This window comes from Pipistrellus hanaki (genome assembly GCF_964339955.1).
Source record: "Pipistrellus hanaki genome assembly, chromosome: 2".
Lineage (NCBI taxonomy): Eukaryota > Metazoa > Chordata > Mammalia > Chiroptera > Vespertilionidae > Pipistrellus > Pipistrellus hanaki.
In genome coordinates this window covers 156,881,222-156,905,835 of record NC_140504.1, presented here as the reverse complement: position 1 = coordinate 156,905,835, position 24,614 = coordinate 156,881,222, and the positions used below count along the sequence as shown (strand labels likewise).

Genomic DNA, 24,614 nt, shown 5'->3' with positions numbered 1-24,614 from the left:
TCTGAAAGAGTAATGAATTCATGCTGTCTAGATCTGAGTTTTAAACCCTATATAGTTGGGGGTTTTTTAAGAATAACTTTTCTAAAACATCTTATTGGATGTTGTTTTTTTTATATGTTTGGCAATTTGCTAAGTACTGTAAATATACTACCTCATTTAATAGCTTTATGAAATAGGTAGATTATTATCCCCACTTTCAGATGAGAAAACTGAAATTTAAAAGGTTAAGTATTGTCTCGGGAGCCACAAAGATAGAAACCAACAGGGCCAGGATTTAATCCCAGATCTGCTTGATTCCAGTGCTAAAAGGGTAGCTCCATGTTGTTACTGCCCAACTTTGTCTTCCTTGGCACTCCTGCTTTTGAGACTAGTATTTTCCAATCGTGAAAAATCTAGCCTATGGACCAGGAGAGTCTTGTTCTAAAATATGAGTTGTGTTTTGCATGGAGCCAGCGTTAGTATTATATTATAGAAAGAAAACTTGTTTTGACTAAATTTTTTGTGACCTTACACCAGTCAGTTAACCTTTGGGAGATCTCAGTTTCTATACCTATAGTTAAGGGGATCACTCAGGCTCCGTGTCTGATAGGTCCCCTGTTGTGAGGAATCATAGTAGCCACACATCCAGCCTGCTACTTGATGCCTATTCCCTCCCACCCTCATATTCTTGCCGAAGAGTAATCCAGTAATCTGAACATCTATAGTCAGGACTAGCCATATTCCACAGCTGCACCTTATTTGGGCTGGTCTTTTTTTTTTTTTTTTTTTTAGAAAGTTCTACCTTTTCGTCTTAACTTTTCCTCTCGTCACATCTCCATGTTATGCTAGCTCAGTTATTTAGTTGATTGTTTTTATAGGGGTGGCAAGTGTGGAGAAAGAGTAGGCATGCGTTTCTTATGCCATACAATGTCCTTATGCTGAGCATGGCTTTTACCTTTAAATAACCATGCCTCCTCTTCTCATTGATCTTGTCCACATGCAGTACACAGATGTCTTCTGGTCACACTGTGGCTGTGATGGGCATTGACTTCACGCTTAGGTACTTCTACAAGGTTCTGATGGACTTGTTGCCTGTTTGTAACCAAGACGGCGGCAATAAAATAAGGTAAGCTTTTGGGGGCACCATTTCCTTCCCAGCTGCAAAATACAAGGAAAATGATGTCAGGTATCTCTAGTTGAATGGCAACTACACTGTCATGGTCAGGAGCAGAAATCGAATCCGTGGTCTGAGTGTTTTATTAAGAACGTTCTTCTAAGATGCCAGTTGTGATGTGGACAAACAGACTTGGCTTATAACGGAGAGGGTAATTGTGGCACAGGATTCTCTGAAAGGTCTTGTTTCTTTAGAAGTCATTGATTAGAGGTTTCCTATACCCGGGGTGTTAGAAAGACCAGAGAGTACTCTTGGGTAGCACTTTTGATGTTAACTTAGTTATTAAACCAAAGTCCTTGTGAGATATTTCAGATGCTTAGATGGCTCCTTTCACATTTCCCCAGAAAGAGGCCCATGGAACTAAAAGTCTTTTCCGCCTGGATTTCAAAAGAACATGTCTGATCAAAGCAAAGGCATTCCCTTGATTTAATGCAGACCACTTTTAAAAATAGCTTTCTTATTTCAATCTCTCGACCCATGCTTTGTATCACTGCTAAGATTCACATTGGCCCTTAATGGGGAAATATAGGATTCATGGCAAATTGTTTTTGAAGAGTGTAGGGTAAAACAGAGCAGAATGCAGTCTTGATTAAAGCAGTTCTGGCTTTACTTATTTAGTATTTCCATCCAATATATTTTTTATGTCTCCCGAATGTCATATTTTATGTATGCTTATCATCGGAAGGAGAAATGGTATGGTTTGCTTCAAGTGTGTGCCTATAAACATTCAAGGCCACGCTTTTCAGAATCTCCCTCCTCCACATAAAGAATTAATTTCTTGCTTATACGTCCTTGCCAAAGATCTTTGAGTCCACCTTCCTTGGACTGGATGGTCACACTCTGTATGAACTGTAGGCGACGTCGGAGACACATGTAACGCTCTCATCTTATGCTGATCCACCCCCTCAAGAATGATGTGCCTGTTTACCTGACTGCCAGTGGTCCTCCATGTTATCAATGAATGTTTCTTGAGAGCCTGGAATTAATGCAATTTGATTTTGGGCTTGCAAGACCAATGCTCCGTGAAAGCACGGAAAACAGCTCCAGTGACAGGGCTGTCGCTTGTGTTGGTGCAGGTGCTTCATCATGGAGGACAGGGGTTACCTGGTGGCACACCCGACCCTCATTGACCCCAAGGGCCACGCGCCTGTGGAGCAGCAGCACATCACCCACAAGGTATTTGTCGCAACGCTGGTAGCTCGGCTCTCCCGCATCCTGCGGCTCATTAATAACGTGGCCTGTGTCTTCTGCTTGGCCTTCTCAGGAGCCCCTGGTGGCCAATGACATCCTGAACCACCCCAACTTCGTCAAGAAAAACCTGTGCAACAGCTTCAGTGACAGGACGGTACAGAGGTTTTACAAGTTCAACACTAGCCTCGTGGTAAGTCTGCTCCTTAACACTGGCATTCCTTCCGACTGTGGAATGTAAAGTAGAATAACCGTGATGGTTATCTTACTCTTGGCTGTTCCATTGAGTTGGAATTATAGGGTGGTAGGACAGGACCCGAGTCCAGCCCCGCAGTATGACAATGGTGGGATGTAAAGCCCAGAGTAGAGAAGTGACTGTTGCGAGTGCTCCCACCGGGTATTTTGTTTCAGTGTCGTTTGCTTAAAGACACTGAACGTCTGCTGACGTCTCCCCCTCTCTTGTCTGAATACATGTGGCACCGTGTTTCTCTCTTCCTGTCTTCTAGACATCACCCCATCTTCTGAAATTTGTGAAGCTAACTTAGGTCAGCTCTTGGTCTTCCACCCTGTGAGATGGAGGTTCTCATGTTCGTCACCCAAAAGTCCTTTCTTTTTTTTAGCTTAGAATACTCTATGATGTGAGGTACTGCAAATGTACCTAAATATAATTACCGATCTTGAGAGTTTTCTTACCAATTTGTAAGTAATCCTAGCCGGGCAAGCACTAAAACGGTTAACGTTGGAACCAACATTCGAAACAAAAAGTTATCCAAAAGAAGAAAGCTTTTTTTTTTTTTTTTAATATATTTTATTGATTTTTACAGAGAGGAAGGGAGAGAGATAGAGAGCTAGAAATGTCGATGAGAGAGAAACATCAACCAGCTGCCTCCTGCACACCCCACACCGGGGATGTGCCCGCAACCAACGTACATGCCCCTGACCAGAATCGAACCTGGGACCTTTCAGTCCGCAGACCGACGCTCTCTCTACCACTGAGCCAAACCGGTTTCGGCAAGAAAGCTTTTTATTTAAAATAGATATTTACATCACCAAATGTATAATTAAAATTGATTTTAAAAGATATGATGGCTTAAATGAAAATCCTAATTCTACTTAGTCTCCAAAAAAGCAACAGCAAAAACAGTTTTCTGGAGGAACAGAAGAATTTTTTAATGAATATGTGAAAAGGAGAGTGTGTTCAGAACAAGGAAAGTGTTATTACTCCGTTCAGAGCCCATGTCATTCCGAGGAGAGTGCTCTCCAGAGGGGATGTTGAAAACCTGAGCGTAATCTGAGGGAAGCTGCCAGGGAAGGTTGTCCTATGAAAGTCTAACTTCCCCGGTATCATTTGTACAAAGATTTCCTGAGACAAAGGTAGGACATCTTTTAACGAAATACAGTGATGGGCAAAAAATAGGTTTATAGCTGTTCACATGGAAAATAATACAATAATTAATAAATAATCATGCAAGAATAAACTGTATGTTTTATGTACTCACAGCTGTAAACCTACTTTTGCCAACCCCTGTATGAATTAGGATAATTTCTTATTGGCATCAGTTATTCCAAAATGGACCAGGAGCATTCCTGGCAATGGGAGCTAACAGGATGCAAAGCCTATACTATTGCTTATACTGTAGAGGCGGGCATTTTCCAGGCAATGGAAAATTTGCCTGGACCTCTAAGAACGCATTCAGTGCCGTGGCTCTCAGTTAGGCTTATCCTCACCACGCACATGTTAGGGGATCCTGGCATGGAAACAAGCGCGCCTTTAAATCATTGGCCTACTGCATAGGCTACACGTGGAGGCAAAAACGGCCATACTCTGTGTTACAATGACACCTTTGAGTCTTTGATTTTCTAATATGGTGACAAAGTTGGCAATTCAAGAAACTGGCTATCACACTTTCTGGTTATAGAACGAAGAAAAGGGTGCTTGCTTTACTTGAATTGTTTAACTATTCTGGAAGCAGGGCCCCGGCCTCTTAAAGAGGCTTTGGTTTTAAAATAATCTTATTATTCTAAAAGAACAGATGTTTATTATCTAAAGGAAAAGGGGTAAATGCCTGTTTTCGGATTATTTAGGTTTGCCTTTGAATAAATTCCAAACTATTCCTTACCGGAGAGTTGTCTTTCATTGCTTCTTGCATTTATTTTCATTTTATGACATATTAGTGTGAGTTAAAAAAAGAAAAGAACAGATTCTAAAAACAACCATGAAAAATTTTATTTTATAATTAAGGCTAAAAGAATATATGATGTAAATACAGCTGTTAAATGAGCATTATCTGCGATGGGATTGTAAATAATTTTTAGTTTCTAGCTTTTTAACATGACAATATCCTGCTTTTGTAATCAGAGACAAAGTGTGATTGTAAGCTATTTTCAGCAGATGGCTCAGAGGTCGTGGTAGGGCTGAGTCTTTGCATTGTTGTCTGTCACTTTTGACACCTCGGTTGTCTGCAGGGGGATTTGACGAACCTTGTGCACGGCAGCCACTGTTCAAAGTACAGACTGGCAAGGATCCCGGGAACCAACGCCTTTGTGGGCATTGTCAACGAAACGTGCGACTCCCTTGCCTTCTGTGCTTGCAGCATGGTGGACCGGCTCTGCCTCAACTGTCACCGGTAAGGATGCTCTGGGTCCTAAGTCTCTGTTTATCATGCTGTTGAATAATTTCACTGATGCCAGTCATTCCGAAGTGGCATCTGCAAAATAAACAGAAAGCGCTGTGTGTGTCCTGGAGAAAAGAAAAGTCCTGGTTACAGAAGCATTTAGAGCTGTGTTGTTTGCAGCAGCCTTATCCAAAGAGCAGTGGGTTGAGGCCGATTGTGTATCTAAACTTTTGGTCCTCTTTTCGTCGTTACTACCCATTTTAACTAGCTCCAGTGCTGTTTGGTTTGTTTTGCTTCCCCTGGTATGTGAACAACATGTCATTTATTATTGACCTTCTGCATGGTAACTTTCTCTTGGCTTTTCAGAATGGAACAAAACGAATGTGAATGTCCCTGTGAGTGCCCTCTGGAGGTCAATGAGTGTACTGGCAACCTCACCAATGCAGAAAACCGGTAAAAAATTTTATGTACTCTATATGGGGTATTTCCCAAAAAGTTTGTACATACTTTAACAACTGATAGCTCAGTTTTGAGGCTGAAATGTATTTTAACAAATACTACCTTTAATTATTCAAAGTATATGTATACATTTTTTGGCACAATATATATGCTGTGAGTCTTGTTTATAGATTTGTTTGGGGTTGGAGCATAAGAAGATGATTCACTCTTCTGATTTAACTGTTCAGTGAGCAAAAAAAAGTAGATTTTTCAGATCCAAAACTGATATTCCATAAACCTTTTATTTATCCACCAGGTTTAAGCTCCATAGCGCCTTAAAATGAGGTCCACTTCCAGGCTTAAATGTAAATGCTGTGGAAGACTGACAGTATATGTGCTATACACAAAAAATATGAGACTGTTGCTGGCATGTACCAAGTGCCTACCCCACGGCAGTTATTTTATGTACATTAAGTCACTTAGTTTTTGAATTAACTGTGTGATAAATACGTAGGTATATTTTTTATGCACACATGACATAGCATTATTTATGCTAATTACATATTTTAAGACTAGTTAAATAAATTGTGGTAAGTCCCTGTTCTAGAACTTAAAAGGAGGAATATTGTGTGTATGCATATTAGTACAGTTGACCCTTGAACAAAGCAGGGGTTGGGGCAGCACCCTCACACACAGTCAAAAATCTGTGTATAATTTTTTACTCCCGCCCTAACCAGTTTGGCTCAGTGGATAGAGCGTAGGCCTATAGACTGAAAGGTCCCAGGTTCAATTCCAGTCAAGAATTTGGTTGGGCACATCCCTAGTAAGGAGTGTGTAGGAGGCAGCTGGCCGATGTTTCTCTCTCATCGATGTTTCTGACTTTCTATCCCTCTCCTTCTTCCTTCCTCTCTGTAAAAAAAAAAATCAATAAAATATATTTAAGAAAAACAAAAAAACTTTTGACCCCCCAAAAAAAACATAGTTGTCCCTTGATATATTTGGGTGATTGGTTCCAGGATCCCCCACGGACACCAAAATCCACAGACTCTGAAGTCCACTGTATAGAATGCCATAGAACAATACAGAAAGTCAGCAATCTGTGTGTATAGACTCCCAGCTACGGATCAAAAACAAGACAGATATTTACTGAAAAAAGTCTCATGTAGTCTCATGTATAAGTGGACCCATGTAGTTCAAGCCTATGTGTTCAAGGGTCAGTTGTATATATTTATTTAGGAATAGAATAAAAGTATAAAAGGGCCCCCATTAAACCAACAGCAGTGGTTACTTCTGAAAAGTAAGATTTAGAATGGTGAGTGAGGGGAGGTAACATCCATTTTTTATTTTGTGTGTTCCTATTTTGTTGAATATTTATGCTTTCCTATTTTTTTTATATTTCTTTTGTACGTAAAGATGAACAAATTTAAGCTCAGAATAGTTTAGTGATTGGCCCAAGATTTTATACAGCGAAGTGGCAAAGCCAGGATTCAAACTCAGATCTGTCTGACACCGTAGGGGCCAGGGCATGATGAGCTTGGCATGTACGTGATCCTAACCTCCAGACTTGCTCCTGAATAGAAACCCAAGCTGCGAGGTCCACCAGGAGCCGGTGACATACACAGCCACGGACCCTGGCCTGCAAGATGCTCTTCACCAGTGTGTCAACAGCAGGTGCAGTCAGAGGATGGAGAGCGGGTGAGCAGGGCCCAGGGGTACTTTCACGTCACCGTGATGGTGTGGGGAGTAGAACCCAGTAAAGTATAGAGACCAGCAGCCTCACCGAGCTTTTCCAGCTGCTACTTATTATTCGTCTTCTTGATGTTTTAAAAAGTAGTATCTATTTATTTTTTCAGATTCAAAACTGATACTCCATAAGCTTTTTATTTATCCACCAGGTTTAAGCTCATCCAGGTTTCACATGTTACAGCTACTTGGCATTTATACCGTATGTGACAAATGGGTGGGAAAGTTATTCTTGAGATAAAGTGTGAAAATAGATGAGTGAGGGGACATGGCGTGAAGAAGCAAGGAGGCGGGACAGGGCTCCAGAACCTGGCAGTCAAGGTTCTGTGTGTGATGTATTAAAGCTTATCCATTTTATCTCTTAGAAAGCAGATGTGCTTCCTGGTGGTTTTGAGAACTGAGAACTGTGTCCTCTTCTCCCTCCACCTGCTCCCTAGGGTGTTTGGAACTAGATAGAATGGGTATAGAGGCTGTGGTAACTAAAGGGGTGGGAGTGGGGTGATGCGTTTATTACATAGAGAGCTGCGCGTCCATTTGATAGAACAGTTAGTCGGTAGAAAGGGCAGCCAGTTCTACTTTGGGTGTAGCTTTTGGCAGAGGAATGGTAGGAATAAATTGAGATGTTACACAGTAACCAAAAGTCAACTAAGTTTGAGAAATACTGAATATATTCTTTTAGAGCCATAGTACACTTAACTTATTAAAGGCTCTAAGAAATTGGCAGTAAGAAAATCTGTTTAACTCACCTCTATTTCCCAAAGTTATTTAACCATATTTTTCTTCCTTCCTTTTTATTTTATTTTATTCTTTTATGACCATACACTTGGATGGTGTTAGGCCAAAGTCCAACAAATCTTGGGACCACTCGGTCTTTTAAGATGATTTTAAATAATCCGCACTCATCCATGCTGCATGGATTGCATTTCATGGTTGGATTCATAGAGAGCAGTTTTCTTTCTCTCATTTCCAAGTTGTTGAGGGACAGAAGGCAGGCTGTTGCTATTCTCGTTTTATAAGGAAAGGGCGCTGATGCTCCAGGAGTCAGAGCACTAGTAAGCAATGGGCATCTGGAGAGCTGGATGCCCACGTGCCCTCTCGCCTGGCACTGTTTCCTGGCACACTCAGCCTCGTCTCTCTGGCAGGGACTGCTTTGGTGTGCTGGACTGTGAGTGGTGCATGGTGGACAGCGATGGGAAGACGCACCTGGACAAAGCCTACTGTGCACCCCAGAAAGAATGCTTTGGGGGGATTGTGGGAGCCAAGAGTCCCTACGCTGATGACATGGGAGCCATAGGTATGTTTGTTGGGAATAATTCAGAATAATTCAATTCTTGAGTACACATTTTCCTGTCTTTATAAAGGACAGAAATCTTAACGCGATCCTCTACGCCGCCTCCCTGATTCCTTTGCCAATAGTTTTTCATTACAAAACCAAGGCCGCTGATTACCTCCAAAGCTGGCGAGATAATTCTGTGCAGAGTGAGCAACCGCCGGCCCTGCCAGGTTTTGCAAGCCTGGAATTCATTCTCATAAAGCGTGTTCTGATAAATGTCAGGCCTGATCTCCACGTGGCTGAACCCCAGGGTTTGTGTGAATGTGAGTCCCAGCTGTTAGAAGCACAGGGCCGGCCAATGGCGGGTGGAGGGACCGCCACACATCCATTTCCCTCACAGCGTTTGCAGAGCTAGAAGTCCTGTGGCCACAAGTCATTATTTAGGGCCAGTAAGGTCAACAGAAGCCAGAGCTATGACCCAATGCAGCTGGAGTGGCTTAGAGTGGAGGACAGGATCACTGTAGGGAAGAAAGCCCCTGGGATTGGGCTCCAAGACCTCAAAAATACTACCTGCACCCCACAGTGAGATCCCCTCAGTGTCTTCACAGAGTTAGCGCAAACGCTTAAGGCTTAGCTGGCAGGAGAGGCAAATATTTAAGCCTTTAGTGAATGCCTTGTCTATTAGCAACTCCCTACATAGACCATCAGTAGAAGAAATGCTCTAATGTGAAGATCGGTTCTGAGCTCTCGTATGACCACTGAACCAGGTTAGACACAGTGAGTGTGACCTTGTTCTAAGTCACTTTGTATAACTAACTGTAGTTTTCTGTCTAAAAAGTGCAAAGGGTGGCCCTAGCTGGTTTAGCACAGTGGATAGAGCGTCGGCCTGTGGACTGAAGAGTCCCGGGTTCAATTCTGGTCAAAAGCTCGGTGGCAGGCTCAGTTGCAAGCTTGATCCCCAGTAGGAGGCGTGTAGGAGGCAATTGATCAGTGTTTCTCTCTCATGGAAGTTTCTAATTCTCTATCCCTTTCCCTTCCTCTCTATAAAATCAATAAAATATATTTAAAATTTTTTAAATAAATAAAAAGTGAAAAGGTTTCCTTAAAGCAGCAATTGCCAACCTTTCAGACTGCATGGACCACCAGTGGTCCACAGACCAGTGTTTTAAAGGAAACCCACAAGCCTTGAAATGTGGGATCTTTTTAAACACATATTGGTTATACTGGTGCTATTTATGCCTGTGAATTCGGTCACATGACCCCAAAGAACCCACCTTGCCCTCACCCCTCTTGCCTCTCTTCCAATAGCAGCCCCACCCCAGGGAGTTGGGCTCCCAACACTGGCCATCGCCTGTTTAAGTGGTTCTCATGTACTCCTTTTACTAGCTCTTGCTAATTGTGTTCTGACTTGGTTGAAATTTAATTTGAGAGCCAGGAATTAACCGAAGTCACTGCCCCCACGTTCTTGTGGGTCATCTTTGAGGAGTTCAAAGCTGAGAGCAGCTCTCCTTGCCCTCCCCAGACCCCTCCCCTTTCTGTTCCTGACAAGGGGCATCTGTTTGTTTCCATGAAGGTGATGAGGTGATCACACTGAACATGATTAAAAGTGCCCCCGTGGGCCCCGTGGCCGGAGGCATCATGGGGTGCATCATGGTGCTGGTCCTCGCCGTGTACGCCTACCGCCATCAGATCCACCGCCGGAGCCATCAGCACATGTCTCCTCTGGCCGCTCAAGGTGAGCTCGCAGCGAAAGAATCCCAAAGCTCCCGCAGGGGGCAGCAGCCTTCGCAGGTGCTTCCGAGGCCAGAGGATGGTGGCCTGTCATGGGGGGCCTCTGAGCATTTGTAAGAACAGGGCTGCACATACAGCCTCTCCAGAGGGGTGCAGAGCACCCCAAGCCTGCTAGGCTCCTCTGGCCCCTTTTGTGAGTCCCCAGGAAATGCCTGGCTCCTCTCCCTTCTTAAGCAGCATTCGCCCACCACGCTGCTCTGGAGCAGGCAGCCTGGGAGCTGGAATGCCGAGGGGGAAACGTTCTTCTTCACTCAGCACAGTTGTGTTGCCCTTGATGTTCCCAAAACCCTGGCCAACCACAGATGCCACGGATCGCTATGGGCCAGACCAGGGATCATTCTGTTGTTGTTGTCTATTATACACGGAGTGGCCAGATGATGATGATCTCTGAATGCCTAATAATCTGGCCACTCGGTGTACTTCTCTTGAGCACCTCATTTATTTGATATCAAAGATACTATAAATCGTGCACCTGATCAGTTTTCCCCTTTGCACTGGCTGACAAAAAGCACAGGGCAAATAGGTGATTGATCTCCAGCAAAAGTCCAGAATACTTCTGGTACCCATTTGACATACAAATACACTGAGTGGCCAGAGAATTGTGCGTTCAGAGATCATCATCATCTGGCCACTCGTTGCATATTTTGTGAATGAACACACATTCAAAGGAATAGTCCCATCTCTTAAGACAGGATAGGTAACTGAAGCAGAGGTGTAAAATGATCAGTCTGTAATTACTGCTTCCATACTAAGAGTTAGGCATGGTATCTGTGTTCCTTTGCAAGGGACAAAACCATTCAATGGCCATACACGCACGCGCGTGCGCACACACACACAGCACACACACCCCTCCCCAACCCATTCCGAAAAGCTCCTGGGATGTGCTCACTGAGCTGTATGGAGCTGAGGATGATCCACTTTCTTCCTGGACCGGGTCAGGAGCCACCGAGCTCACCTGGCAGCCGGAAACACAGGGGGCATCGGCCGGTTTGACTGTGGCCACCATCCTGATGGGGGATCGTGGGGTAATGCTGCCCGATTCAGTGACAGGGCTAACCACCAGGCTCTCGCCCCTCGATGGCAGTGGGTGGCTGTCATCCAGGGTTGCCTTATGCCTGACCTTTCATAGGATGGTGCAGCACCATTTTATCAGCTTGGTCGGCTGGGGTTTGAGAGTGCTTCCTTCTGTTTTGGGTGTTTCAGCAGAGTTCGTCTCTGTCACCTTTTCTTCTCTTCAGAAATCAGTGTCAGGCCCAATTGTTCACTTGTTCTCCCTCTTCTGATTCCTGTTCTCTATTTTTAAAAGGGGGTATTGTTTTTTCTTTTCCAAAACCGGGTTCTTCTTGATGGAATGCTGTCACCCAGCCATCCAGCGAGCACACTGCGGGGTGTTACAGGCGTTGGCTTTGTTTGATTAAATAGTCATGTTTCTCTCTTTCCAATGACGGGTAGAAATGTCAGTGCGTATGTCCAACCTGGAGAATGACAGAGATGAAAGGGACGAAGACAGCCACGAAGACAGAGGCATCAGTGAGTACCCCGCTGCCTTGCGCAGAGGTGTCAGCAGGAGGCTAATCCGGAATAAATATTCCTTTTTATATCCTTTTGGCTTGTATTAAAATTTTAAGAAGCTTTGACATGATGTGGTCTTTCCCCCCCCCCCCCCCCCCTGTTTTTATTAGGAATACGTGTAGGTGTTTGCTTTGTTTTAGGAAATCTCAAAAGATTTCATGGTGTTCTTTTTGGAATTCATTGCTTGGGCCTCGCCCTTCTCACCCTTCCATTTCTTCCTCCTCCTCATTACTGTCCAGCATAGTGTATTAGAAAGGGAAGAGCCCAGATGCATTTTCTTTAATCCCTAAGCTAATGCATACAACTCGGGGCAAGAGGCAGCTCTTTATCAAAAAAGAACTCTAGCTGAAACTGGTTTGGCTCAATGGATAGAGCATCAGCCTGCGTACTGAAAGGTCCCAGGTTCGATTCTGGTCAAGGGCATGTACCTTCGTTGCGGGCACATACCCAGTGGGGGGTGTGCAAGAGGCAGCTGATCGATGATTCTCTCTCATCAATGTTTCTAACTCTCTATCCCTCTCTCTTCCTCTCTGTAAAAAATCAATAAAATATATATATATTTTTTTTAAAAGGAACTCTTATAGTGTTGAGATACTGTAGGCTTCAACTACTTAGAGCAGGGGTGGGGTATGTCCGGCCCTCGGGCCACATAAGACCCACCAAATCATTTGGTCTGGTCCTGCCGAGGTGTTCAGGGTGAGTTAACTAAATGTTTGAGCAGCCAAAACCGGTTTGGCTCAGTGGATAGAGCGCCGGTCTTTGGACTGAAGGGTCCCAGGTTCGATTCCAGTCAAGGGCATGTACGTTGGTTGTGGGCACATCCCCATAGGGGTTGTGCAGGAGGCAGCTGGTCAATGTTTCTCTCTCATTGATGTTTCTAGATTTTTATCCCTCTCCCTTCCTCTCTGAAAAAAAACCAATAAAATATATATATATATTTTTAAAAAGGTTTGAGCAAAGACAGCAGGCTAATTTTTAAGTTCATACTTTTGCATGGCCTGCAAATGATGTTATAAATATCCAGATGGCCCCTGGCAGATAGAAGGTTCCCCACCCCTGACTTAGAGCCCATCTTCTTGATGCCTGTGGAACTAGGAACTGCTCCCTACCCCAGTTCTAACACCAGCTCCCCTAATCCTCAGATTTTTTTTTTTTTTAATTACACATTCTAACTCTCCTCAGAGCAACCCAAACCTAGAAGTGAGCCTGTTCAGAGTACATGTACTTGATACAATAAGGACATGGCATAGGAGTGACTCTCTGTCCTTGTCCTCCACAGTCAGCAATACCCGGTTCATAGCCGCTGTCATGGAGCGGCACGCACACAGCCCGGAGAGGAGGCGTCGCTACTGGGGCCGCTCGGGAACCGAGAGTGATCACGGTAAGGTCCCGCTCCCTGCACGCGGGCCTGCGGGCCCTGGGGAACCCTGCGGGCCCCGGGGAACCCTGCGGGCCAGCACCCATCCCCACTCTTCTCTCTCCTTCTGTTCTATGCTCAAGGGAATTATTCTGAATGATTTTTCAAAAAGACACGTTCCATCATGACTCTGTCATAAGAGCCCAAGAGTGGGGGTGGCCTTGGTGTGTCTCCTCATTCTCAAGTCCTCTGGGTACACAGGTGGCTTTCACCCTAAATAATGTCTGAGTGAAAGCTTCTCACCAACCATGTGATTCTCAGTAAATAGGCAGCCTAAATAGGTCCCACCACCCAGTGTTGCCAATTGGCAAATACCAGCATCATCACGGCTCTCCCCGGCACGTACGTTGGGGACAGGGCAAGAGTCCATGCTGCCCTCTGGCATTCCCTGCCCCGGCCTGCAGCCCTGCCTGCGAGGCTCTGGGCAAGCTTCATTAAAGAGACAGCATTTACTCTGGGCCTTGATGGGTGAGGGAACAACCTTAGGGACAATGGGACTAGTGGGTACAGTCCTGGAGTTGTACAGAGTCCTCGTAGGATGCTAAGGAGGGCTCCGGGCTGAGCAGGGAAGAGGTGCTGAGTGCCACATGAGCCATGAATCTGTACCACTTCAGTGCTCACCTTCCCGGCCTGGCGTCCAGGTGGCTGTTGTCTTAGAGAGCAGCAGTTTTTATTTTTCACATGGCTGTTTAATTCTCCAGAAATGTTTATTTTCTCACTAGAATCAGGGTGTGTGTGTTTTGTTTTGTTTTTAATGCATGAATAATGCATGTACTTGACTCTACTTTCTGCACCTCTATCCTGAAAAGGAAAAGAAGAACGTGTCTTCAAACAGAGTGCTCCCACCCCTGGGTGAGAAAGGCAGGAGTGGGTATTTGTCAAAGCAGCTGATGTGGCCTTTCTCCCCCATAGCCAGGTGCTCAGACTCCCTTCGGAAAATGGGAGCTAAGGCTCTGATTGTGAAATGGAGGCTGTTAATTTGAGCTTTGAATGACATTGTTCCCACCAGCGAAATAGGAACATTGCGTTTCTGTGGAGAGTCAAAGCAGAACTTAAATTTTTCTTTCTCTTTGACTTTCTGCCTTTTTTCCCTAAAAACCTTTGAACATTCTATAAATGCATTCTGCCAGGCAGTTCTGTGCCTCTTCTCCTTTGAATAATAAAACAGGTTTGAGGCTACTGAAGTTCAACAGAAATAATTTCTTATTCAGCAGAAATACTGAATCCTCTCCCTCCCTCTCTCCCTTCCTCCCTCCCTCTTGTCCTCTCTCCCCCTCCTTCCCCCTTATTCTCCCCCAATTGAAATGACTTCAGTACTGAATTGGAATTCTGAGGGACGGTGAGAATGTTCCATTAGCTCTCCCATTGTCTTAGTAAAATGGCATATGAAGCAACAGCTTAGATAAAAGGAGCTGAGCAGTGTCAGTATCTGAAAGCCAAGGAATCCAGCTAAGGGCTTCCTTTCTTTCATTTTTCACAATAATTGGAGCCCTGTTATCCCCAAGGAATGAAAAATAGTCTCTCGTGCAGACAGAATGCAACGCTAAAAGAAGTGGGAGACATTGACATTCCGCGTAATTCCAGATGCACTGCCAAATCAATAGCCTTTACCTGCATGGTGTCATATTCCCACACCCGTGTGGTGGGTCAGAAAAATTGGTGGCATTGAGTTAATGTCCCTATCATGAGTAGAAGATAAAGCCGTATGTCCACGTTAAAACAAGGACCTACTAGTAATCTAATTGTTTTGTTGGCATGCTTCTAGCTCATCTTTATTGTCCTATATAGGGTGACTGTATTGCATCTGCTATTTGCTCGGCATGGGGGAGGGGAGGTGTCATTTATGTGAGGCAGCCGCGGTGTAGAAGAGCTTACAGGAGAAGGTCAAGCAGAGTTCACTTGGGATCTCACCACTCCATCTCATTACAAGTTGTGAGACTTAGCAAAGCTACTTTGGACCTCAGTTTCCTAATTATGAGAACAGGATTAGAACTTCCACGCCAGTGAAGTTATGGGGATTAAAGGAAACACTGTATGGCAGGCAGAAGCTCAGGGTTGACCTCCCCACCTGCATACCCACTCTGCCCTCAAGCAATTTACAGTCCTGGAGTAAGCAGTAAATGAATGCATGTTTCCCTGAGACTGATAAAAGACTGACTGTGACAGCTTCCTTAAAGGAGAGGAACAAAGAAGAAGGTTAGATATTCCTCTCTCATCTGCAGGGAAATCATGGGAGACCCCAGGGGGAAAGTGGCATGTGCTGGCCCTTGAACCAGTAGGATTGTAGGACCATGGTTCTTTGCTACTCAGGGAGCATAGTTCAGACTCCCTTCTTGGGGGTCTGATACACAAAAGAAAACTCAAAACAGTAACACAGATACACTTGACTTTTGTGTTATGGTTCAGAACAGTATTGTGTTCCTAGAATTAAAATTAAATGTTAGCAGACTAACCTTTCAGGCTCCGTTTTTTATTTAGAAATATTTAGAGTGACCAACGGAGATCTGTATTTCAGAGGAATCACATTTTAATTTTTGTATTTTGATAAAAAATTCTATTCAAACTAAGAATGGTTTTTGAAAGGTGAAATCACCTTTGTCAATATTCTAAGATCTCCTGGAACAATTGTTTTCAGCACTCAACTATTGACTGTTACTATCACAAGCAGGTTAAAACAGTTACTTCCTACCTGTGCTTTTAATTATGTATCTGCTTTGCACATTATGTCTCTTGAAGATTCATGTTCTGTCTAATCATCTACTGGCTTTTTTTTTTTTAAGATAAAAACTACCAATAATTTGTTCCTTTTGAATCTGTTTTGGTTACCATCTTATTAGAAATTTTATGTATATGTATATTTAGCAACATTTTCTTTTCTTTGTAAGAGGGAAATGTTCCCCAAGTTAAGCAGATTCCAAAACATTCAAAAGGCAAATGCTGAACCTTGAAAATCTGGTCAAAACCTGTATAGTGCAGCAGACCATTGTCTAGAGGTGCAGATACTGTCCTGCAGTTACTCTGTGTGGCCACAAGATGGTGAGTGAGTCCCTGGAGAGACCTCACATCCCTAGTCATCAAGAGAGGTTTCTTAGAAACCATCAGCTAAATACACAAGCAGAATACCAAAGACCAGAAGCCTAATTTGACTCTTCTGTTCTTAATGGATACCTGACCTCCTTCCTGAAACCTTTTTCTTGGTTGAGATCATCTTTGCAGAGGTTTCTCTGCATACACCTTTGGACAGTAAAGAATTTCTTCCTTTGGAAAGTATGGGTAAATATCCTTTTGTGTTTTAAATAGGGCTCCCTCCGTGCATCGGAGACTGAGTCTTCCTTATTCATCACTGTTCCCCGTGCTCAACAGGGTTGTGTGGCACCACGTGAACAATTAATTGAGAATATGTGTTTGTCTTTCTCCATAACTTACTTCCTCCCGGCACATTTTTATTAATTATTGAGATACAGGGAAGCCTACGTTACAGAGGGATTGAGCAAGTTACATAGGATGGCCCCGCAGTGAGTGGATCACTTTGGAAGGGCCCCTGCTGGGGCTCTCATCAGAAAGCATCAAGAGAAATGGGGGTGCTGCCACATTGCCTTGGGGACATCTGCACCATCCCCACTGCCCTGGGTCTATGACCAGTCAGGTTCAGAGCATCCCTGGACCCTAAGTCAGAACCCCTGGGCAGGGTCTGGGGAATCCTCAATTTCCTTCCTTATTAGATAAGATTGTTGAATGTCACAACAGATAATTGGGGGGCGGGGGGAATTAATTAATGCCTTTGTTTTGGGAATGTAATACGTGATTTTTTTTTAATTGTGTGAGTATTGTGTTGAATATTAGGAGTACAAAGATAAATAAATTCTTGTGTTTTTTTAGAAAGAACTTGCTAATGGACAAGACAGCCCCATACTCTGTTATAACGTGGTGAAATCTAAGATAGTGATGTACACAGAATGCCATTTAAACTCACAGAAGGGAACTGGGCTAGGGGTGGGGGGTGTTGGTTGGGGATGCTTCCAGAGAAAACCCTCAAACTGAAACTGGGAGCGCAATAGCAAGAGGAGGGATGGAGAGCCAGGCAAATGGACCCCCCTGAGTTTTATATCATGACTGTGAAAATGAATTATCAGTTACTGTGGGTGTGTGCCCTTGACCAGAGACAGAGGCTCCCAGGAGTATGTGGAGGAAAGAAGAAGACAGTGTAGCTCTAAAGGTTGGCCAGAAATAATCAACACAGACACTGTGCTTTGACTAAAACAGGTTTTCCACCATTTGCTCTACCCTTATGTGTAGAGCAAACGGTGATGTAAGCATATGTAGCACTTTGTAACTGAGGTTGGTTTCACAGCTTATTTTTTTAAATATACTTTTTACTAGAGGCCCGTTGCCCAATATTAGTGCAAGAATAGGCCTTGCTTCCCCTGGCTTCGCTCCCCGCCTACCGGGAGCCTGCAAGTCCTCGCTCCCAGCCAGAGCACTGCTCCTGTAGCTCCCTCCACCGTCCCCCCCTCATAGCAGGTGTCCTGCCCCTCCCCCCCAGCTGCTCTGTGCCTGCGTATGCAAATTAACCTGCCATTTTTGTCAGGTTAATTTGCATACTTGATCCTGATTGGCTATCGGTATAGGGGAGGTATGATCAATTTACATGTTTGTCTATTATTAGGTAAGATTGTGTGTTTTTTTGTTTTGTTTTTGTTTTGTTTTTTAAAGTGTCCTTTTTCTTTTCTTTCTTTTTTTAAAAATATATTTTATTGATTTTTTACAGAGAGGAAGAGAGAGGGATAGAGAGTTAGAAACATCGATGAGAGAGAATCATCAATCAGCTGCCTCTTGCACACCCCCTACTGGGGATGTGCCCACAACCAAGGTACATGCCCTTGACCAGAATCGAACCCGGGACCTTTCAGTCCGCAGGCCGACTCTCTATCCACTGAGCCAAACCAGTCCCGGCAAGATTGTTGATAATATTACAGATATTTCCCATTTTCTCCCTCTTCCCCTCCTCCTACCAGTCCTTATTCTCTCCCCCCTTACCCCCATCTTCACCACCCTATTGCCTGTGTCCATAGGCTATGCATATACTAGTATAAGGTCTTTGGTTTATCTCTTCTTGTCCTCCCAACCCCACATCGAGGTCTGTGAGTCTGTTCCATGCCTCCCTTTTTTTGTTGGTCAGTTCCTTTTGTTCATTAGATTCCACAAATAAGTGAGATCATGTGATATTGTCTTTCTCCATTTGGCTTATTTCATTTGGCATACTATTTCCAGGTCCATCCATGCTATCCCAAAGAGTCAGAGATCCCTCTTTTATACAGCTGCATAGTATTCCATAGTGTAACTGTCCCACAGCTTTTTTATCCATTCATCTATTGATAGGCACTTGGGCTGTTTCTAAATCTTAGCTATTGTAAATAATGCTGCTATGAACATAGGGGTGCATATATTCTTTCTGATTGGTGTTTTGGGTTTTTAGGATATATCCCCAGAAATAGGATCGCTGGGTCAAACAGAAGTTCCATTTTTAATTTTTTGAGGAAACTCTATACTGTTTTCCACAGTGGCTGCACCAGTCTGCATTCTACCACACAGTCTTATAGTCTAGACACAGCAGTGCCAACGCTGAGAAACTAAGACTCTCACTCTGGCTCCCAATCTCAAAGTCTTGAGAGAAGGCATCCCAGTTTCCCCAGCCTCTAAACCTAGAAATCTTGACCTTATCTGAGAGGTAATAGCTCTTGTCACACATACCAGGTGAGTCCATTCAGTCACTGCATCCAGCCCACTCTGCACGTGAAGAGTTTCACGAAGCCCACGGCTGCCCCACGTCAGGTCCTCACCATCTCCTCCGGCTGACACACGTCTGATCGCTCTTTCCTTCTGTCCAGCCTCCTCATTGCCACAAGGGATCACCTTAACACACGCTATGTCTTTGCCGTTTGCCTCCCTCGCCCATTGCTAAGTCCTAACTCATAGCTTCGCCCAGTTTTGCTGATTGGGTCCCAGCCTCCCTGTCCAGCCGCATCTCCCACATCGTCCTCCCCGACACCAGGCTTGTCACCGGTCCACGAGGGCCTTTCCGGCTGCTGTCTGCATACGCTCGTCAGCCTGCCTGTGGCACATTTCCCCTTCCTTTTCCTAACAAATCCCTCCTGACACCTGGAGTGTCACTTTCGCGGGTATCCTACAGTCTTTTCAAAACAGTGTATTGTCCCTTCATTTTCTGTGCTTTGGCGTGACCTTCATGATGTGACTTGAACTCACCTTCCCACCTTCTGACACTCATCCTAGCCACAGGACAGGACTGGCCTCAGGTTCCCACACCTCTGTGGTTGTGCGCCTCTGTTCATCTGTTCTTTTGCTCACATCCACTTACCCATCTCCCCTTCATCCATGTAAGCCCAACGGAAAGATGAGTTCTACCGTGGCGCTTCCTCATTTCCCCCTCCCCCCGCCAGACGTAGTTATTCCCTACTCTCCATTTTAACTATACCTCAGTTATAGCACTTGCCACCATCTGCATTACTGTAAGCCTCGCTTCGTGAATATCTGCCTCCTGAAATCTTTAAGGAAGAAAGACATCTCTTATTTATGTTTTACAGTCTTCTCCCCTTCAGCCCCACTGTGGTCTTCAGTGAATGAGCGATTGAGTTGAGTTGTGTTTATACTTGTTTTATTTCTCAAGCACTAGTTTTTGAGCTCCTTATACAGGGACCAGGTTTCCATCTTGGTATGTCCGGCAGGGGCCTAGGAGGTGCCCAATAGATATTTGTGGCTTTGGGCGGACTTCACTGATTGTCATTCGGGAAATGTTTCATTGAGGGCAGAGAATTGCCTTTCTCATGTTTGCACGAAAGCACATGTTTTCAACCACCGAACTATCCCCGCTGGGCCGTATGCAGGCACGTCAGTTGCACAGCCACAAATGCGACTAGCACTGCCCACGGGTGAGTGCTGATGGATGCTAACTGTAGATGCAGCGGAAATATTAATGAGCTGTCACTTCTCAAACATTTTAAAGGGGATTTTTGCAATATTTAAAAACATGCCAAGGTTCTTGGAATGGAGTCCTTTGATCAGCAAGGGCATTTTCTTTTGAAATGTGTATGACTTAGAATACCAGAAAGAAATGAATCTTTAAATACAGTGGGCCAGCGCCCACAGAGAATAGTCGACTCCTTTGCTAGTTCCTGTGGGGGGAGGGAGTGGAGTTGGCACTGGAACCTCAGGCAGGCTTGTTAACCTTTCTGATCCTTGCTTCTCTCGACTGTAAAATGGATATTAAAACGCCTGCCTTGCTGGGATGCAGGAATGGCATGGCATCCAAGCCTGCGTGGACAGGTGTGCAGACAATGGTGGCAACTGTTTTTGTCCTTACTGTTGCATCACATTCGGGTATTTTGAAGCCCAGCTTTGCCCACCGGTCCCCAACTGATCTGAAACCTGTTAGGGTCTTTTTCTTGAAGCTGCTTTTTTAAATATATATATATTATTGATTTCTGGAAGGGAGAGAGAGAGGGAGAGAGAAACACCAATGATGAGAGAAAATCATTGATTGGCTGCCTCCTGTATGCCCCCCACTGGGGATTGAGCCCGCAACCCAGACGTGTGCCCTGACTGGGAATGGAGCTTGGGTCATAGGTTGATGCTCAACCACTGAGCCATGCCAGCTGGGTGAAACTGCCATTATTTTTCTCTTTTTTTAAAATAAAAAGTAGTCTTCATCTCATCTCAGGGAAAAGTGTAGGAGGAGAGTTCCCCAAACGTCACTGGCCGTTATCTGTGGGTCAGACGGGACATGAGATCATTTTGATTTTTATGTTGTTGATTTAAGGAAAGGGCTCTTGCATTTTTTATTTACTTTTTCCTGATCTTGACTTTCTCAGTTGTCTGAAATGATTGGGTATTTCTTGGATAATTGTTTTAAGAAAATAACAGTCAACAAAAGCTCTCTTTAAAATAAGCACCTGGCCAAAACCGGTTTGGCTCAGTGGATAGAGCGTCAGCCTGTGGACCGAAGGGTCCCAGGTTCAGTTCCGGTCAAGGGCATGTACTCTGGTTGTGGGCAAGTCACCAGAGGGGTTGTACAGGAGGCAGCTGATCAATGTTTCTCTCTCATCAATGTTTCTAATCTTTATCCCTCTCCCTTCCTCTCTGTAAAAAATCAATAAAAATATATTTTTTTAAAAAAAAACAAGCACCTGGCCTTCTGCTGACCACCTACCAGCGTTTGCACCTGTGTGGCACACAGGAAGGAACGCCCCCGGTGCCCTGCGAACGGGAGGTGACATCCCCTCCCTGCGTCTGGAGACTCCCGGCAGCTCACCTGTTCCGTTCATTTTCCAGGCTACAGCACGATGAGCCCGCAGGAGGACAGCGAGAACCCGCCGTGCAACAACGACCCCTTGTCGGCGGGCGTGGACGTGGGCAACCACGACGAGGACTTGGACCTGGACGCCCCGCCTCAGACCGCGGCCCTTCTCAGCAACAAGTTCCACCACTACCGCCTGCCCCACCCCACGCTCCACCACAGCCACCACCTGCAGGCGGCCGTGACCGTGCACAGCGTGGACGCCGAGTGCTAACCACCCGCGCCTCCATGGGAAGGAAGGCGGGAGCGGGGAGGGGAAGAACCAGCCTCCCATCCACGGCAAGACACCCCTTGCCTGTGGGGCTTTGTCCCAACTGATGGAACTTGTGTCCTGCCTGCAAATACCTTGGAGAAGGAGAGAGACAGCCCCATCGCCCTGGGGACGATGCCCGGCTGGTTCTGCCCGTGGAGGGGAAGCTAGCCTGGTCCATGAGCCTGCCGTGACCCGCAGGGGATGGAACTGAAGGCAAACCTCCAAACACAGGGACAAAGCCTACACAGGAAACGTTGGGAGCCTTCGTGAAGCTGAGCCAGAGGAATGTGCTGAGGAGCCCGGGACGCTCGGCTCTCCTGGACGGGACGGGACGAAGGGGAAATGGGCTCAGGCAGAGCCAGGGAACGTGGCACCTCCTGGCCCATGCCAGCCCCGGGAGCAACAATGTGTGCGCTGAAGACTTGGCTCTGTTCCCCGGCGGTACCCAGAGACCACGATGGCTGGATGGGACTCGTGTGAAGCTCTTACATGATGCATCTCAAGATTTCTAAGTAAAAGGATTATTTTTCTACTATTTATTGAACTTGCAGACGCTCTCAGACTTTTGGGGGGAACGAAAAGGAAGCACGTGAGACGTTGTCGGCAGTGATCCCTACCCGTGTTGTGTGTGATGAAGTGGTTCTTGGACTGACGAGTTCTGTTTCTTATTTAACTGCTCTCATCTCCCCTCCCGCCCCGCTCCACCAAATGGGAAAAATGAAGAAACCTTCCTCTCTGACGTGTTTACATCCGTTTTCTTTAGACCACCGTTTCACGGCCACACACCTTGGCTTGTCATGACAGGACAGTGTTCTTTCTCTGGGTTTGACAGAGGTGGGGAGGGGCAGAGGAATCCAAGAAACTGATAAAGAAAACTGTGTTCCTTTGTAACACATCCCATGCAGTGCTTTTCTTGGGTTTCTAGGAAACCTCGTGACACAACCCCTGCTTTTCCGCTAAGAGAGGTTGTGCTCAATGCTCACTGTTTCAGAGACGATGCCTTTGGAAATGTCCTGTTTCGATTCTGAGAATGTCGAATGCATAAAGGAAGAGGTTTTTAAAGTTGGAAATTGGGATGGTGAGTGAGAGGTTTCTTTTTTTGACGTCATCTTTCAAAGCTGCTGCCGGGTACGCGGGAAGTCGCCCACCAGGCCGCTCTGTGCCGTCCGTATTCGGAGAGGAACCAGATCGGGCTGAGAGAACGTGGCGTTGTGAGTTGAAAGTAGTGTTCTAATGGCAGTGATGTATTTTAGATCCACCCCTTGTGATTCCACTATGTTATAAAGACATTCTTGCACCGTGTGTGTGTGTGGTAAATCTCCGTTTATATGTAGTTGGAAAAAGTCACTGAATAACGTGTTCACATTAGGGTATTATGATATAATGTTTGTTTGTTTTTTAAAAAAAGAGGCTCAGCTGTACTGAAGCAAACTACGTGTGCTGTCAGGAAACCCCTTCGTACTGTGTATGACATGGCAGTCTGGTGGAATAAACTGTGTGAATGGACAGTGTTCGTGGTTATAGCGATCCGTTCACGTACCTCTGCTCGTGCCTCCAGGCAAGGTTCGCCCCCTTTGTGCCCCAGCGGATGGGCCGCCAGGCTGAAGTCAGGCCTCCTTGCTAGGCTGTAGTCAAGGTCAGGGGCTCCTGGACATCTTGAATATGCAAAGAAATTTAAGAATGTAATGGGATAAAACGAGAAGCCGATATTTTAAAGTGTGCGGGGCGTAGCTCCCCTTCCTGAACATCTGAATCGGTGTCATTAACAATGAATAAATGGCTGTTCTCGAACTGCTGGAGAGAATGGGTGGCTTTCCTGACTTCCCGGAAAATTAAACCTCTCCTTGGAATACTGGGGTTGTGTGTGTGTGATTTTTTTGTTTTGTTTTGTTTTTTTGTTTTTGTTTTTCTAAAGTTACGAACCTTTGTGTTATGACACTAGTTTCTTGATGGGGAGTGAGGGGAAGGGGGACTTGATGTTTCTAAGAAAAAAATCACAAGACAGAGAGCTTAAAAATAAAAAAAATGGTACAGCCTACTCAAATATAATAGCAGAAGTGCATTTTGTGTCTTTTGTGAAAAGAATCGCCCTTATCCTGAACTTGAGGGGGAAACCATTGAATTCTTGTACCTGGGTAAGAAACATAACTGTGTTTTATAGTTCCTGTGGAATATAGGACAACCAGGTGTGTGAAGTTTGAGTTGGGGTTACCTTTTGTCTTCTTCCCTAAGGCTTGTGTATAATGTTGTTTAAACATTTGTTGTTTGTGTTGTTGTTCTTTAAAAGGAATAATGTGTTTTGGGAAACTTTTCATGGAGACCAGTATTGTTTCCTTTTGTTCTCCTCCCCCCACATCCCCCCTTCAAAAAAAATAATAATAATACCATGGCTTTGTTATACACTAGTCTTCCATGAAATCCTAGAGGGAGGTCTTATGACTGCCTTTTTATTCACTGATTCTTATAATCAGAATTGCTTGTCGGTGTTGATAAGCACCAAGAGCTAGGGGTTCCAGGTCATTTTATTTAGCTAGAAAAGGAAATTTCTACCCGGATGGTGTGGCTCAGAGGTTGAGTATCAGCCCAGGAGTCAAGAGATCACCAGTTCGATTCCCAGTCAGGGCACATGCCTGGGTTGTGGGCTCAATCCCCAGTAGGGGCCATGCTGGGGGCAGCCAATTGATGTTCCTCTCTTACCAATGTTTCTCTCTTTCTCTATCCCTCTTCCTTCCTCTCTCTGTAAAAGTCAATAAAAATATTAAATTTTTAAAAAGAAAAGGAAATTTACTATTTGTGGCCC

The 24,614-nt window shown here is 45.0% G+C and overlaps 1 protein-coding gene across 1 annotated transcript in view; it reads left to right on the top strand.

Moving 5' to 3' along the window:
• CACHD1 (cache domain containing 1) overlaps nucleotides 1–23,322 on the top strand; it is a 230,236-nt gene extending 206,914 nt beyond the window's left edge. Inside the window, exons 17-27 of the mRNA XM_084871354.1 lie at nucleotides 983–1,105; nucleotides 2,230–2,329; nucleotides 2,418–2,534; nucleotides 4,808–4,968; nucleotides 5,323–5,409; nucleotides 6,973–7,089; nucleotides 8,280–8,431; nucleotides 9,984–10,145; nucleotides 11,654–11,731; nucleotides 13,053–13,154; nucleotides 21,537–23,322. Coding sequence (XP_084727480.1) covers nucleotides 983–1,105; nucleotides 2,230–2,329; nucleotides 2,418–2,534; nucleotides 4,808–4,968; nucleotides 5,323–5,409; nucleotides 6,973–7,089; nucleotides 8,280–8,431; nucleotides 9,984–10,145; nucleotides 11,654–11,731; nucleotides 13,053–13,154; nucleotides 21,537–21,775 — 1,438 coding nt within the window. The 3' untranslated portion in view covers nucleotides 21,776–23,322. The remainder of the gene's footprint in view (nucleotides 1–982; nucleotides 1,106–2,229; nucleotides 2,330–2,417; nucleotides 2,535–4,807; nucleotides 4,969–5,322; nucleotides 5,410–6,972; nucleotides 7,090–8,279; nucleotides 8,432–9,983; nucleotides 10,146–11,653; nucleotides 11,732–13,052; nucleotides 13,155–21,536) is intronic.
• The last annotated feature ends 1,292 nt before the right edge of the window (nucleotides 23,323–24,614 follow it).